The sequence below is a fragment of the Esox lucius genome, chromosome 2 (assembly GCF_011004845.1).
Source record: "Esox lucius isolate fEsoLuc1 chromosome 2, fEsoLuc1.pri, whole genome shotgun sequence".
In the NCBI taxonomy this organism is placed as follows: domain Eukaryota; kingdom Metazoa; phylum Chordata; class Actinopteri; order Esociformes; family Esocidae; genus Esox; species Esox lucius.
The window spans coordinates 22,392,254-22,405,804 of record NC_047570.1 but is presented as its reverse complement, the minus strand read 5'-3'; the positions used below and the strand labels follow the sequence as shown (position 1 = coordinate 22,405,804).

The 13,551-nt window shown below is 42.0% G+C and overlaps 1 protein-coding gene across 2 annotated transcripts; it reads left to right on the top strand.

The window, feature by feature from the left end:
• Nucleotides 1-390: 390 nt before the first annotated feature.
• LOC117593300 lies at nucleotides 391-3,890 on the top strand. 2 transcript variants are annotated; one of them, XM_034287889.1, is made up of 4 exons: nucleotides 391-562; nucleotides 2,354-2,798; nucleotides 3,017-3,205; nucleotides 3,376-3,890. In XM_034287889.1, exons 2-4 carry the CDS (start codon nucleotides 2,593-2,595, stop codon nucleotides 3,755-3,757), a joined length of 777 nt encoding a protein of 258 aa, XP_034143780.1. In that variant the 5' UTR covers nucleotides 391-562; nucleotides 2,354-2,592; the 3' UTR covers nucleotides 3,758-3,890. The 2 variants fall into 2 exon arrangements, with proteins under 2 accessions (XP_034143780.1, XP_034143781.1); XM_034287890.1 differs by lacking the exon at nucleotides 391-562 and adding an exon at nucleotides 1,631-1,716.
• The last annotated feature ends 9,661 nt before the right edge of the window (nucleotides 3,891-13,551 follow it).

Sequence of the window (13,551 nt, the reverse complement as noted above, 5' to 3'; positions counted from 1 at the left end):
TAGTAATAATCGGAGCAAAATGTATAGTAAACATGCATTTGAGTTTGGGACAAAAAAAGAGCGCTAATACAAAATTGGAGAAGAAATGCTGTATCTGTTGACATTAGTTGGTGACTATACTTTATATTCCTGGCCATGCTAGGTAATGCATTACACGACCATGGATATAAATAAACTAGCTCAAAATCTGAGTTAGCACTGTTAGCATAATATCCTGCTGCTAGAAGTACGTTAATGAAGCCTCGAATGGCCAATACTACTTTGAGTAGCGACTGGACGATATTTATGGGCGTTGGCGATTAGGAAAGCGCTGGTGCGTCCTACATTGAAAGTTACGTATTTCTCCAGCGGAATGACATTTTTGCGCTTATCATGTGAACGGCCCTTAAAACAGAATGTCCGTACGTGTATCCAGCATTTCACACCGGAGGACTACAAGTGGGGTATGCAGACCAAGCTGATGGGGGGCAATTTATCAACACGGTAATGACTTCTGAAGCCCCAAAGAGTAATGAGGACAAAAATATTCTGCCTACAACTAAAGGAACCACGTTTTGGCAAGGTAATTTTAGCTTGGCTAGATAATGTCAAATGTGACACAATGCTTACATTATTAAATAGCTAAGTTCATACTATTTATCTGTTCTATGTGACGTCATCAAATTGTACCGACCAGCTATCTGATGTCCAAGTCAAAAAGAACATTAGCTATGAGTTCAGGAACTCAACTTCACTCTATCCTAATGATTGTTTTAAAAACACATAATTACCCTGAAATACGTCACTGAGGGTAACAAAGTTTGACATGTTGGAAACATCTACACAACGATTTGTAGGTGTTTTGGGGTCTGGAGTTGTCCTTTAAGGTTTATTTAGTGCTGTAAATTAATAATCTGTTAATGCTACAGGTATTCATACTTAGTCACTACTTGATGTATTCTGCTTTTATATCTCACCTGACGCACCCTCAGATTGTATGGCCTTTATTTACCAAGACCTTCTAGCAATTATAAAAAAGTGCCTTGTAAAGTGCATATTGACAGATCACCTTTAAGTCTTGGCAAATGGAACCAACAAAGTTTCAGCTACTGACCCAATGCTCTTAACCACCAGGCTACCTGGGCCAGTCTGTTATTCTGCCTAATTTATATCTAAAAAGGATTTTCATGAAACAAAGTCCACTAGATCAATAGTTATTGCCTTACTATCTTACGGTCGCCTGGGCAGTAAATTAGCTTAATTTAGTTGGGTAAAACACATTGCGAACATGTTCTCTGTGCCCGGCATGAAACACTTTTCCAAAACAAAATCATCAAAAAACAGCACACACTAAAATATTTTAACAAGCAAGCACACAATAATACATCAAAGGCATCACATTTGCCCTTATGTGAAAATTCCAATAATGCTTTTAATTATTCTGAAAGACTCATTCAAGGCATTCAAGCTTGAGTTTTCTGTGCAGCTTATTCTACTTCTACATGGTATATAAATCAATCCAATTTCACCTATTTCAAAAGCTATATATCTACTACTACCCAATCCAATGTTATTTTGCTGTAATTTATTCTTTGAACAGGCCATTGCGCACATCGCATATTCTGCAACTTCTTCCATTAGACGTTGTCCTTGTGGGAGGGACTTTAATAACATCTTCGTCATCATTACATTGAGGCTGGGTTCCAAATAGAGGCTGGACACTGGCAGAAACTGGTGGTGTGTACTCGTAAAACCTTTCCCAGTGACGTCCAACAGAGAGATAAATGTGCCCTACTTTCCAGCTACTAAATTAGCAAATTACATATCTGAGCTAGCAAGCTAATGACATCACCAAGAAGAAATACTACCCCCTTAAGAATTTGGAAGAGGTGTGCCCCACTTGTTGAGAAAGCTATCCCAATAAAAAGTGCAAACATTATCTTTTTATTGGCAAGACATTGGACAGATACAATTAGACTTTACTAGGGTTTTTAAACTGTAATGATCCTAAATGAGAATGCACAAATTTTAAGACGGTTACATACCTGGACGTTGAATTTAGAGAACCAATACCGTGACAAAAACATGTCAGAAGCAATGCTTTTTCACAATGCTAATTCAACATTGTAAGGGGCCAAATCACCCCCTTTCTACCCCCTTTAAAAAAAAAAAATCCCAAGGATGCACCTGTTTCCAATCACTATTTAGCTGTGTGTATATTCTGTTGTTCACTTCCTGCACCTCACAGATTGTTGGTTTTCTGTCGATTGCCGTGTTGGTGCTGTTTTGCCTTACTAAAGAAAAACGGATATAATAATTAGAACTGACATCGCTTATTTAGTTTCTTTTCCCTTTTTGCCTCACTTTTACGCAGTCGCTACATTCGCACCATGTTCATGGTGCAGTTCCGAACCGTTTTTGACCACCCTGTCGAGGGTCGGGACGGGGGCAAATGGCTTTTGCGTCTGAGGCAGGGCAACAGCATGGCATCAGAGTATGTCCTGTCATTCCGAATGGTGGCAGCGTCCAGATGGATGGAGGTCCAGATGGAGCTGGTGTGCGTAAGCAGTTCCATGTCGCTGGGCACCTTCATCGCCCGGGCGATTGCCAACGATGGGCAGCTCCGACACTGTGACCGCATGGCCCGCCGTTTCCATCGCTCTCAGATGGAGCCGGAGCTTCCCATGCAGTTGTGGATCACCAGGCTCCCCGTGGAGGCGAGAGAATGCCGGAGTCGTCAGGGGCTGTGCCTGTTCTGTGGGGAAAAGGGGCATTTCCAGAAGGGGTGTTCCTTGGCCCAGACGTGGTGCAGGAAATGGGTGAGTACTAAAACATTGCAATCAGGTACAGTCCAGAATGAGGGTGGCGGTCAGCCTCACATTCGGGTATCACCCGCTGGCAAATGGGCAGGCGGAGCGCACCAGCCAAGAACTGGGAAGGTTCCTCCGGTCCTATTGTATGGACAGTCCAGGTGAGTGGTCATGCTTTCCCCCCTGGGCAGAGTATGCTCAAAACTCCCTGTGCCATACCTCCACAGGTCTGTCCCCCTTCCAGGTGTGCCCCTGGATGGGGAGTTCTGGTACCATTCAGGCTGTGGAGGAGTGGCTAAGAAGTCAGATGAGGTCTGCTCCGCTGGCCATGCCGCCTGGAGGAGGCAGTACGGCATCAGAAGGAGCAGGCAAACAGGCACCGGAGTGACGCTCCAGAGTACCGCCCAGCAGACAAGGTATGGCTGTCCACGAGGGACCTTCCCCTCGGTCTGCCTTGACGTTAGCTTGGGCCCTGGTATATGGGGCTGTTCCATGTCCTCCACAAGGTGAACAATGTCTCGTACACCCTCAAGCTCACTCCACTGTATGCCAACATCTCACCCACTTTCCATGTCTCTCTGCTTAGGTCGGTGGTTCCTAGTCCGCTGGGGAGATCTGGTCCTGCAGGAGCGCATCCAGTAGAGGTGGCTGGGGGTCTGGTGTATCGAGTGGACTTGATCCTGGACTCCCAGCTGCGGCGGGGCCAGGTCCAGTACCTGGTGGACTGGGCAGGTTACAGCCCTGAGGAGCACAGTTGGGTCTGGGCAGTGGACATCTGCGGCCCCTCCCTGACATCGGAATTCCATGCTTGCCGTCCGGACTGGCTTGCTCCTTGCCTTAGGGGTCATCCGGGTCGCCGGTGGGTGGCGGCATCAGCAGCCTCGCCTGGGGCGAGAACTGTAAAGTCTGCTCCGCGTGGGACAACTGCACCCCTTCCTCTACGGCACTGCACCTCGCCAGTGTACTAAACACCGGCAGGAGAGTGATGGCAGCAATGCATCCTGAGGACGCACCTGTTTCCAATCACTGTTTATTTGTGTATATATTCTGCTGTTCACTTCCTGCAACTCACAGATTATTAGTTTTCTGTCGTTTGCTGTGTTGGTGCTGTTTGTCTTTCTAAATTAAAGGTTTTCTAAACATCAGGCCGAGTGAGTAACCTGACGATTAGTTGTTTTAAGGGTTTCGTCCATCTAATACGTTTTTAGTTGATGATCTGATAACATTCAGTAATAAAAATAAGGGAAAATACTGAAAATCAAGGAAAATACTTTTCCAAGGACACTGAAGAGTTACCTAATTCAAAGTAAATGTAAAATAAAAATGCTGGGCTGATCAATCGCCCTCATAACTTCTTTTTTACTAATCACAGTCTTCTGTCTGAAGAGCTCTGGTAATGCAGTTTCCTGTGATTGTCCCTTACTTTCTCTGGACCATGGCTCGTGTTTTAACGCCACACATATCCATCATCAGCATAAGAATCATATCAATACTTGCCCATTTTCCCATTTGTGGGAGGATGAGTAGATCAATTCATTTAAAGAGAGCCAGGGCCAGACATCCGTTTTACAGATTAGAACATATATTGGCTACTTGTCTGATGGAAGGCTGAGGGTTCATTAAGTCAATGGAATCCTTAATCAATAGGTAAACTTCAAGTAACCCTCTTAGATAGGGCTGGGCTGACGTTCTACTTCACATCACAACCGAACAGGAAAACTCTCTGTATCTGTCTCACATGCTTAAAAGTTATTACTTTATTTGACCAGAATGCCCAATGCACATTCCTAGGACGACAATAGGTTCTGATTTGTGATTCTCTCTGGTTTCAGTCTGGATCTGCTAGATTGACTCATCTTGTAGTAAAACATATTTAACTATTGTTGAAAGAAAGTGATACAGAAGCAGCTAAGCCTTTTTTTAAAATCTTGTTCTGGAAGCAGATGTTCCCTAAAGGCATACATTATGTGGTAGGTTGACTCAATGATTAGGGTGGAGCTTACAGTATGTCAAAATGTCCCCCATTTCAACTATACTGCCTAGGTTCCGCCTACTCTTCCTGGGGTCCAAGGCAAATCTGGTGTGGTCAAGGGTAGGAAAGATTACTAATCCTGGTCAAATGCCCTCTTAAAATGCCCTCTTAGCCCTCTTAGCTCAGCACATATGAAGTGTTGAGGCAACCAATCATATCATTATCTTCATCCAGAACAAGATGTCGAGAAACAATGATAGAAAAACACAGAAGGTTCTCTCTCTGATGGGTGATACCAACTGCTGGTTCTAAACGATAAGATGTCCTAAAAAAGATAAAGCAAGATTAGGACTTAACCACTGAAAGTGTGACTACGCCCCTAATGAACTGGGCATAAAAACACAACCAAGCATACTGTATGTAAATCACACAACACACTTTTTAGTCATCTCTCCCCTACCACATTTGAACTCATGGCCACATTCCCTCTGTGATTCTTGAGTGTCACTTGTGTCCACCTGAATTATTGTTTGTGTGTAATGCGGAGGACAGGAGCAGGGGCCCCAGCATGCAGTGGGAAGTGGCCGTGCCCCCCTGATTGATTGTTAAGTGTTGTCCGGGAGCCCATCGCCAGGCTCCACTTAACGGCCTGTACCGCAGAAAGCAATCAGTGGATGTTACTGAGAGTCTCGTGGGGACGGCCCCGGCCGTGATTGATCTTCAGCGGACCTCTGCGTACGTCTCGGAGAGCTGGCCTACACTGCAGCTTGCCCTCCCTCTAACCGCCCACCATGGGTCCGGAGAAGCACACCATCAACCAAATAACAGTACAGAGCAGCACAACATGTCTCTACTGATGCCTAGGATGCCCACACTCTGATTAGTACTCCTAGAACCTAAAATGGGGGTTTTTCTGAGAATCACTGTGAACGTCTGGGGGGTCTTGGAGTATCATAGATCTTGCCATACTTGTCCTTGTGGATGTATGTCTACGGCCACTGTATCTGAAGGCACATGCACGCAAACACGCAAGAACGAGCGCCCCGCTCGCACGTGCGCACATACGCACGCACACAGCTCCGGCTCTCCAGTGGAGTGTCACAGTGTTCAGTGACCACAACGTGTGGAGTTAGTTTCATTACAGAGGGATCAAAGGGACATGGGCTTCATAGCAGCGGGGACACATTCTGGCCCCTAGAGAAAGGGCTCCTCTTCTAATCTCAAAGGTCACGTTTGGTCATTCAAATATAAAACTGCATTACATCACAGTGACCCCCGTGACCTTGGGAGATTTCGCAGGCCTGTAGTTTTAGGTTAGGTCACTGTACTATAGTGGAACAGCTAAAGTGATATAAGCTTAGTAGAGGAAATACCTGACCTGTACCACAAAACATGTCCTTCAGGAGTGCCGTGCTTGAGAGGAAGGAAACATTGTGTTAGGTTTCATCACATCTGAGGCTTGACTTCAGTCTATTCTCATGTCTATTCTTTGTTTTTTGACAATGGGGCAACAACAAATGTACCTATACTTAATTTCAAAAAATGTTTTTCAGAGTATTCAACAGGGAGTATCAGGTTGGAATGACGTCGACAAACCATAGTGGATGCTCTTTCACTCTTCAAACAAAAATGAATTAGTCCACTGCTGTTGGATTTTCTCTGCATTGTTTAAAGCAGGGGGATTGTTAGCCAAGTAAATGGCTGGTATTGAACCAGTGTGCCCAAGATGACTCTCTACTATACACGACCTGTCTCCTGGACAGTGGTCCCAGGTCAGGGGTTAAGAAGTGTAGAGGGAGAGGGGACAAGGAAGTAGATAAGTCTATGACTGTTAAAGCATTTCCTCCTGCCTGGCTACTCAAACTCCTAATGTAGCCACACTACAATAGGGCCATGGATGGTCGTTTCTTCTTGCAAGAAGTCTGGATCTGAGTACCTCCACGACCATTTCCAAGTTGCAAACATGTTAAAACATTTTGATTGTTCTTGGAACTCAAAGGGTTTGGCCTCATTGGTCGCTGAAGTCAGTTTCTGGGACCAATTAGAGCCAGAACACAGGGGTAAAGAAATATTTTGTAAAAGGTGTCATTGGCTTGGATATTGTGATTGTTTAGCGGTTATTAAATCAATTCTATAACCCTACCCCTTACAATCTTACCTGACCAACTGCAGCAGTGACAGTCTCAAACTGAAATATGTTGTGAACAATAGTGCAGCGGAAGATTTCAGTTTGAGTAGTCAGGCAACAGTTCCTTAAGATCTCAGCAGCGGTGCTGCACTCTATATCAGCCTGTTCTTCAACTAGAGAAAAAAAGAGCAACCTAGATGAGAATTTTGTGCTTCAGTGGCTGTTGAAAGATGAGGCAATAAACTGCTAAACTTGAGTAATCACACACTCCCTGAGGAATGCCTCAAATGGGGATGGTCAAAAACCTTGAAATTCAAGCCCCTCACACACGGCCCGAGCTTTAACATTTGATGAGATTCATTATTGTTGGGAGCTGAATACAAGTGTCTTCTGATTACAGAGCCCTCCATTAAAAGTTCCCACCAGTGTGCATTTCCATGCTGGAACGTCAGTGGGATTAAAATCTCAATTCACCCCAGTCAATTCTGCAGTAACAAGATTTCATTAAATGCAGGAAGAGAGCAAAATGGACTCGAAAGCACTGAAACAGCTGGAGTATAAATTATAAAAATGTGCTTTCTGCTAACTGAACACACCTTCAGCTTGCCGATGCATTATTATTTAATGTTCAGAGAAGCTGGTTTAATGTAAATTGGAGTCTTCCTTTCACTCTACTCCCCTTCTCAATGCCAGGTACTTTGAAACCATGCACAGGGAGAGATTATGCAAACCAATTAACATATGAAAATAACATATTAATATACTGTCTGTGAACTGTATCCAATCAGTTCCTTTTCACTGGCGTGTGTACAAAACAATTAAAATTAAATTTATACCGCTCTTCCTTAACATATTCTTCAGCAAATGGAATCAGTGAGCAAATGCTGACAAAAGTTTTACAGCCTTGTGTTCTTCCTTAAAGGCACACTGACTATTTACACGAACCCACGCTAATAAATTCCCATCTTTGTTTCTTCCTAATGATGTGTGCATCTAAAACAAAGCAGTAATCCATAGTGGTAGCCAGGTGCTAATGAATGGGTTACATTATGCTGTCCACTAATTACTGGCATACCATGAATAAAACAGAAGATAATCAATTAGTGCATAGACTTGTGTTTGTTAGTCATGGACAGCAAGTTCCTTCAGGCAAAAGCTTTGCTGCGTGATGGTCTCTTTAGGGCACAATTTTGAAAAGGGCAGAGAGAGTTCAGATAAATCAAATTTTGAATGATGTTACTCAAAGCTCTTCAGGCAATCCGCTTTCACTTGCAAGGATTACAAGTAAATTAATACCTATGCAATTTCAATCCAAGAGGAAAGCAAAATATTAATGAAGAGTTGAAATTCCTTTTCCATGAGAAAATGGTAGACAAAAGAAACAGTCAGGCAATCATCACTGCCTTTTAGTGGAGCTTTGCAAAAAGCCCTTCTCTTTCAATTCATACAAGGCTCCTCCAGCTTTTCAGACATCAACTGACATATCACACCTGATTTGGACCAGAGCAGGGGAAATCAAAGTGCATTATCATGAAGGCACTAACTGAATGATCCTAGTATTATGCAGCCTATGGCCTGGCCCTATCTGTGTAGCTTGATGCATAATTTGAGCATTAATGCAATTTACATTTTAACACAGGTCCCAAAGTAAACTCATTAGTAGATAGTTATCCGTTAATGTTCTGAGTGGACCCACATGTCACATGCATGCATGCGAAGAGACAGGATTATACATGACAAGGTTGGCCTCCCAGGGACACAAGCAGAGCCTCCCGGCCCAGGAATCAGCCCCATCCCCACAGCCCCCATGCAAATCCAGCCTTGTACCAGCTGCCTGGCCTGGCCTGTCCATGAGGATATACAACACAGATAGCCTTCCCTCCAGTCCAGACACACTTTAAACAACATCTACAGAAGTAAATGGCTGTCATTCAGGTTTGCTAGAGAAGCAATTCTGTCTAACAGGATCCATCGTTCTTATATAGTTTCAAGGACATTCATACAGATCATACCACTAAGAGGGAAACCCAAACAATAAATCTATGTGGTATAACTAAGTCTGCCTCACTGCCTCCATTTTGTTTTTAGGCCTGAGATTACATGGTACATTTCTTCAAGAAAATTGAATGCATAAAGTTTGCAGATCAATTACTCGCCAGAGCCATTTTGGAATTCAGTCTGGGGTCCAAATAAAAATCTTTAAAGTATTTCAAGTCCATCAAATATATTTTATCTTCGTCCCAGCAGACTTTTTACCATGGGACAAATTAGTCCTCCAAAAGATGACAGAAGCCCTTTTAAAAGTGCAACAGAGTTGCAGTCCCATGATGCAACGCTCCCAGTGGTTACATCTGCTCCATTCTTTCATCTCTCTATTGTTAGGCGGGAGCTGTCACATTAGGAGGAGAATCGTGGCTCCTTCCCACCCCCAAGTCCCCCTTTTCTCCCATTCCAGCATTTGGCAGGGTGGCAGGCCCATACAAAGGAGCGGGCACCAGGAGTGCATAGGGGAGTACCGTTAGAGGGAAAACAGTTTGGGAATTAAGGTCATTAATTTTCCACTTTCAAGGGCTGCCACACAGACGAAGATAAAGTCAGCATAAATATTCAGCCGAAGTTTCTCCTGTTTTTCTCCTCTCCCCTTTTTCATCGGCAGCCCATTTATCTCCATGCTGTCAATTAGAGGCAAAAGCAAAGAACTAATTAGGAACTGTGCAATTTTAATTAGCTGTTTTGATAATTAAACTAATTGGTTCCCTTGTGTTTCTGCAATGTGCACGGAGCACTTTTTTGATATCTGGGCTGCAGATTTCCCATCCATTGGTTAATTAGTCACTTTTGCATTAAAAAGGAGCCTTTCTTAATAGCCTTAATTTGCAGTTGAAAAGAGAATCTACCGTCAATAATTTGTGTAATTGGTAACCGTTTGATTGTAATTTAGAGGCACGGCCGGACAGCTCGGCATGTCTAATTCCTAATGACTGGGATTAAAGTTGGATTAAATGTTTGGGAAAGGGATTCTCTCTCCCCTACCCCCCACTCCCCAAATGGCACCTTGTCTATTTTAGATTTGTTGCTCAATTCTAAATGAGTAGGTGTACAGAGGGTTTAGACACACTGTTTCACTGCTGATACTGTCAGTGTGACAGTCACATAACCACTCAATAAGTCCATACTGTGTTCCAGCCCTGAATATCTCCTCCCAGTGTTAGAACTCACTGGCCAAATAGAAGGTGGCATTAATTAGTCTCAATAAACTGCAGAGTGCATTCAAACATCCTAAAAAAACAAGTTTGTGTGTAAACATCTAACTGAGTATTTACAATGTTCTGCCACTAGGAGGGGCTGCATCTTTGCTCTCTTCAGAGACTTAAATTTGGGTTATTATGGTTCTGAAACACATTTATTTGAATGAAGTACATTTCTTGGATTATATAAAGTATATCAACTGCAGCATACAGTGACAGTGAACAACTCAGTTAAAATGTATAAGAATAATAACTAATTTACAAACACCTGCTGGAGTAGACACAGCATTCCCTTGGAGAACCCATTAAGGCAACAACTATTTACAGCTTATGGCTTTTGAATTGTTTACCTAAGTGTCTTTCCCTGAGTTTATCAAGCATACACTCTTTGGAACACATCAGGACCCAACTCAGATGGAGATGATACGTGGATGAAGAGAGATGCAAAATGTAGCAGGCCTGTGTATAAGTCTCCCAATCTTAAACAAGAGAAATAGCTAACCTCTTTAATTCACTATTGGACTGGAGACAAATAAGTGTTTAAAATCCACCATTCATTTCACCTACAAATATGAAATCAACCATTTTAAACCCCACCCCTGAAACTATAGACAAGCACACATAAAAGGAGAGTGTTCTCCATTGAGTCCACACTGTAAACTAAATACCATGTTTGATATGAGGTTTTAATCTGCTTAACCATACTGAACTACAGAATGGCTCATCCTCTCTCTGAAACCTCCACCCAATGGTGGTGTGCCTGAGGACGAACAGGAACATAACGCAGCTTCACTATCTGATTAGGTGGGGTTAATTACAGAGCAATGTTTTGTAGTGGCTGTATGCGAGCCGCGGGTAAGTAGATGGGGCCTGGCTAATTCACATTCAGAAATGAATTTTAATTAACTCTGTATCAGAGAAGCCACTCAGGAGCTTGTTCCCAGCATTCACTGACCCTGCTGTTGGCTCTGGAGTAGGAAGGGTCTGCACCCTTAGCTCTGTTATAGCTGCCCAGACACAGGAAACAATACGACGATTCCACGTAAGCAGAGAAACACGATATTTTATTTGTATTTCTGATTGTTTTGGTAATTTTTTTCTCAAATAACCATCATCTGGATATTTCGAATAGACATAATCCCAACAATGTTCAAGAATTTCATATTGAAGTAGACACTTCAGTAGTTTTCAGACCTTTGCATGCTTCCTTTATGACCCTAGAATCAGAGAATTGTCTATGATGCAGGCAACATGTTCATTATAATTATTATAGTGGGCTCTAAAATAAGGACTGTGTGTTTTTTTTTTCATATTTATTAATCAAAGATGACTAATTATGACAATAGTCACAAAAAAGTAAAATATTCAGTTTGGGCTAAACTTATTTCATACTAGTTCATACCACCAATGGTGGTTAATAAACTAAATGTACATTCCCAAAGGGCTTGGTGATTGGTTGTTCATATAAAATATAAGTTTCTATGTACCACATGGCTCACATCTCCAAAAGTACCACTTTTCATTGTTTTGTTTAGGATCCAGACATAGTCCCTATGAAGAGTGAATTATGAGCAGTATAATTACACTAAGGCATTGCCTTTACCATGTACACTTCACCGATCATATGGTTTTACAGGAGACATGTAGGACCTAAATAGCCTAGTGGTTGGAACGTTGGGCCAGTAACTGAAATGTTGCTAGATCCGATTTGTTTTGCCCTTAAGCAACACTAATTGCTTTTGTTAGTTTATCTGAATAAGAGTGGCTGCTAAATAAATAAAAAAAATATATAAAAAATGCATGAATGGGTCTAAGAAATTCTGAAAATTGACACATTTACCATGATTTGTGAAACATGTGAAACATTTCGCCTCTTGATCATTTTCTTTGTGAATATTGTCAGAACAATCTGAGATACCCCACAATATTTAATGTATTGATTTGAAAGGTATCATCCAATAGAGTCCTCCATTGTCAGTTGGCCATCTCTACAGAGGAGAACATGATTTGTGTCATAACACTAACCAAAGCATTTGTAGTTTAATCAGGGCAGAGCCATAGCATATGGGCCGGGTGTCCTTCATGCTTCTTTTCCATCCCTTGATTAACGCCAAAGTGGAAGCAGAAACCACCTGCAAATGGCACTGCATTGCTTACATAGTGCCCAACTATCTTGGTCCAAAAGGAGTGCATATAGCTAATGGGGTACCATTTATGATGAAAAATGATCTCAGCAGCTGGCACATCCACCATGGCCAGTGGTCATTTTCAGCAGCAGCATGCCTTTGTGTCATTACACGGTAATAATATGTTAACATTAAAACAATTATACTGACCTTCAATGTATAAAGTCAGAATTACAGTGACATGGTAAATCTTTTAATCATTCTCCATTCCACACTCTTCCACACACACACACAGTAGGACAAATAACATTTTTCTTTTTCCGTCCTTCTGAATGTTCGTTTTATAGTGATGTGTTTCCACATTCAAATGTCAAATGGTTATTTGAAGTCAACCGGTGATGACATTGAACCGTGTTTTTCCTGTTCTTTCCCTTTTTCTGTGTGATTGGATTAATTATGTGTCATTCACTTTTGTTAGAGGTCAACAAACATACATTCTCGGTCATAAGTCATCAATCTATATGACTGCAGAGATGAAAAGCCAAGCATGTCAACCAAGGAGCCAGTGAAAGAGGGATCAGGTCATTGATTTCGGTGGCAATGCAATATCTCCCCATGTTCACTACAATCTAACGCTTTGAGGAGGGAAATTATGGTAGAATTTACAGAAGCCATGTAATATCTGTAATACATGATTATGTGAGTGCTGTTGATGAAACACAATCAATCTCAGACACACACATTACAGGATCATTTCCACACAATGTAATTTAAATATAGCTATGGGCTTCCAATAAAGTTACACAACATAAGCCATCTACAATGTTATCATATTCAAAGTGTTGTACACATTTCCCTTTTACTCTATAATTTAAATGTCACCTATATCATATAGAAAGCAGGCTACAAAAATCAGATCAGAACAGATAGGCTACTATAAGTGGTCAATATATATTAGGTTGTGGTTACTATATTATTGTCCATTGATAAATAATTACATTGTAAAAAAGCCTAACTGCAGATAAAACTTCTCTGAAAATCCAGCATTGTTGCATACTCCACTCTGAACGGCTAATCTTGGTAGGATCACTGCCTTACTTTGCAGAGCCACTGAAAGTACTGCTATCCAAGATTCTACCATGAAACAACCATTTCAACTTTGAAATAACAACAAACATCTCCATTTTAACTTTATAAATGAACAGTCAGGTTTAAGATGTAGGAGTTGCGATGGCCTAAAATGTGAAATAAAGGTGGTTTGGTCTCTCTAGATTGATAGGTTCAAGAA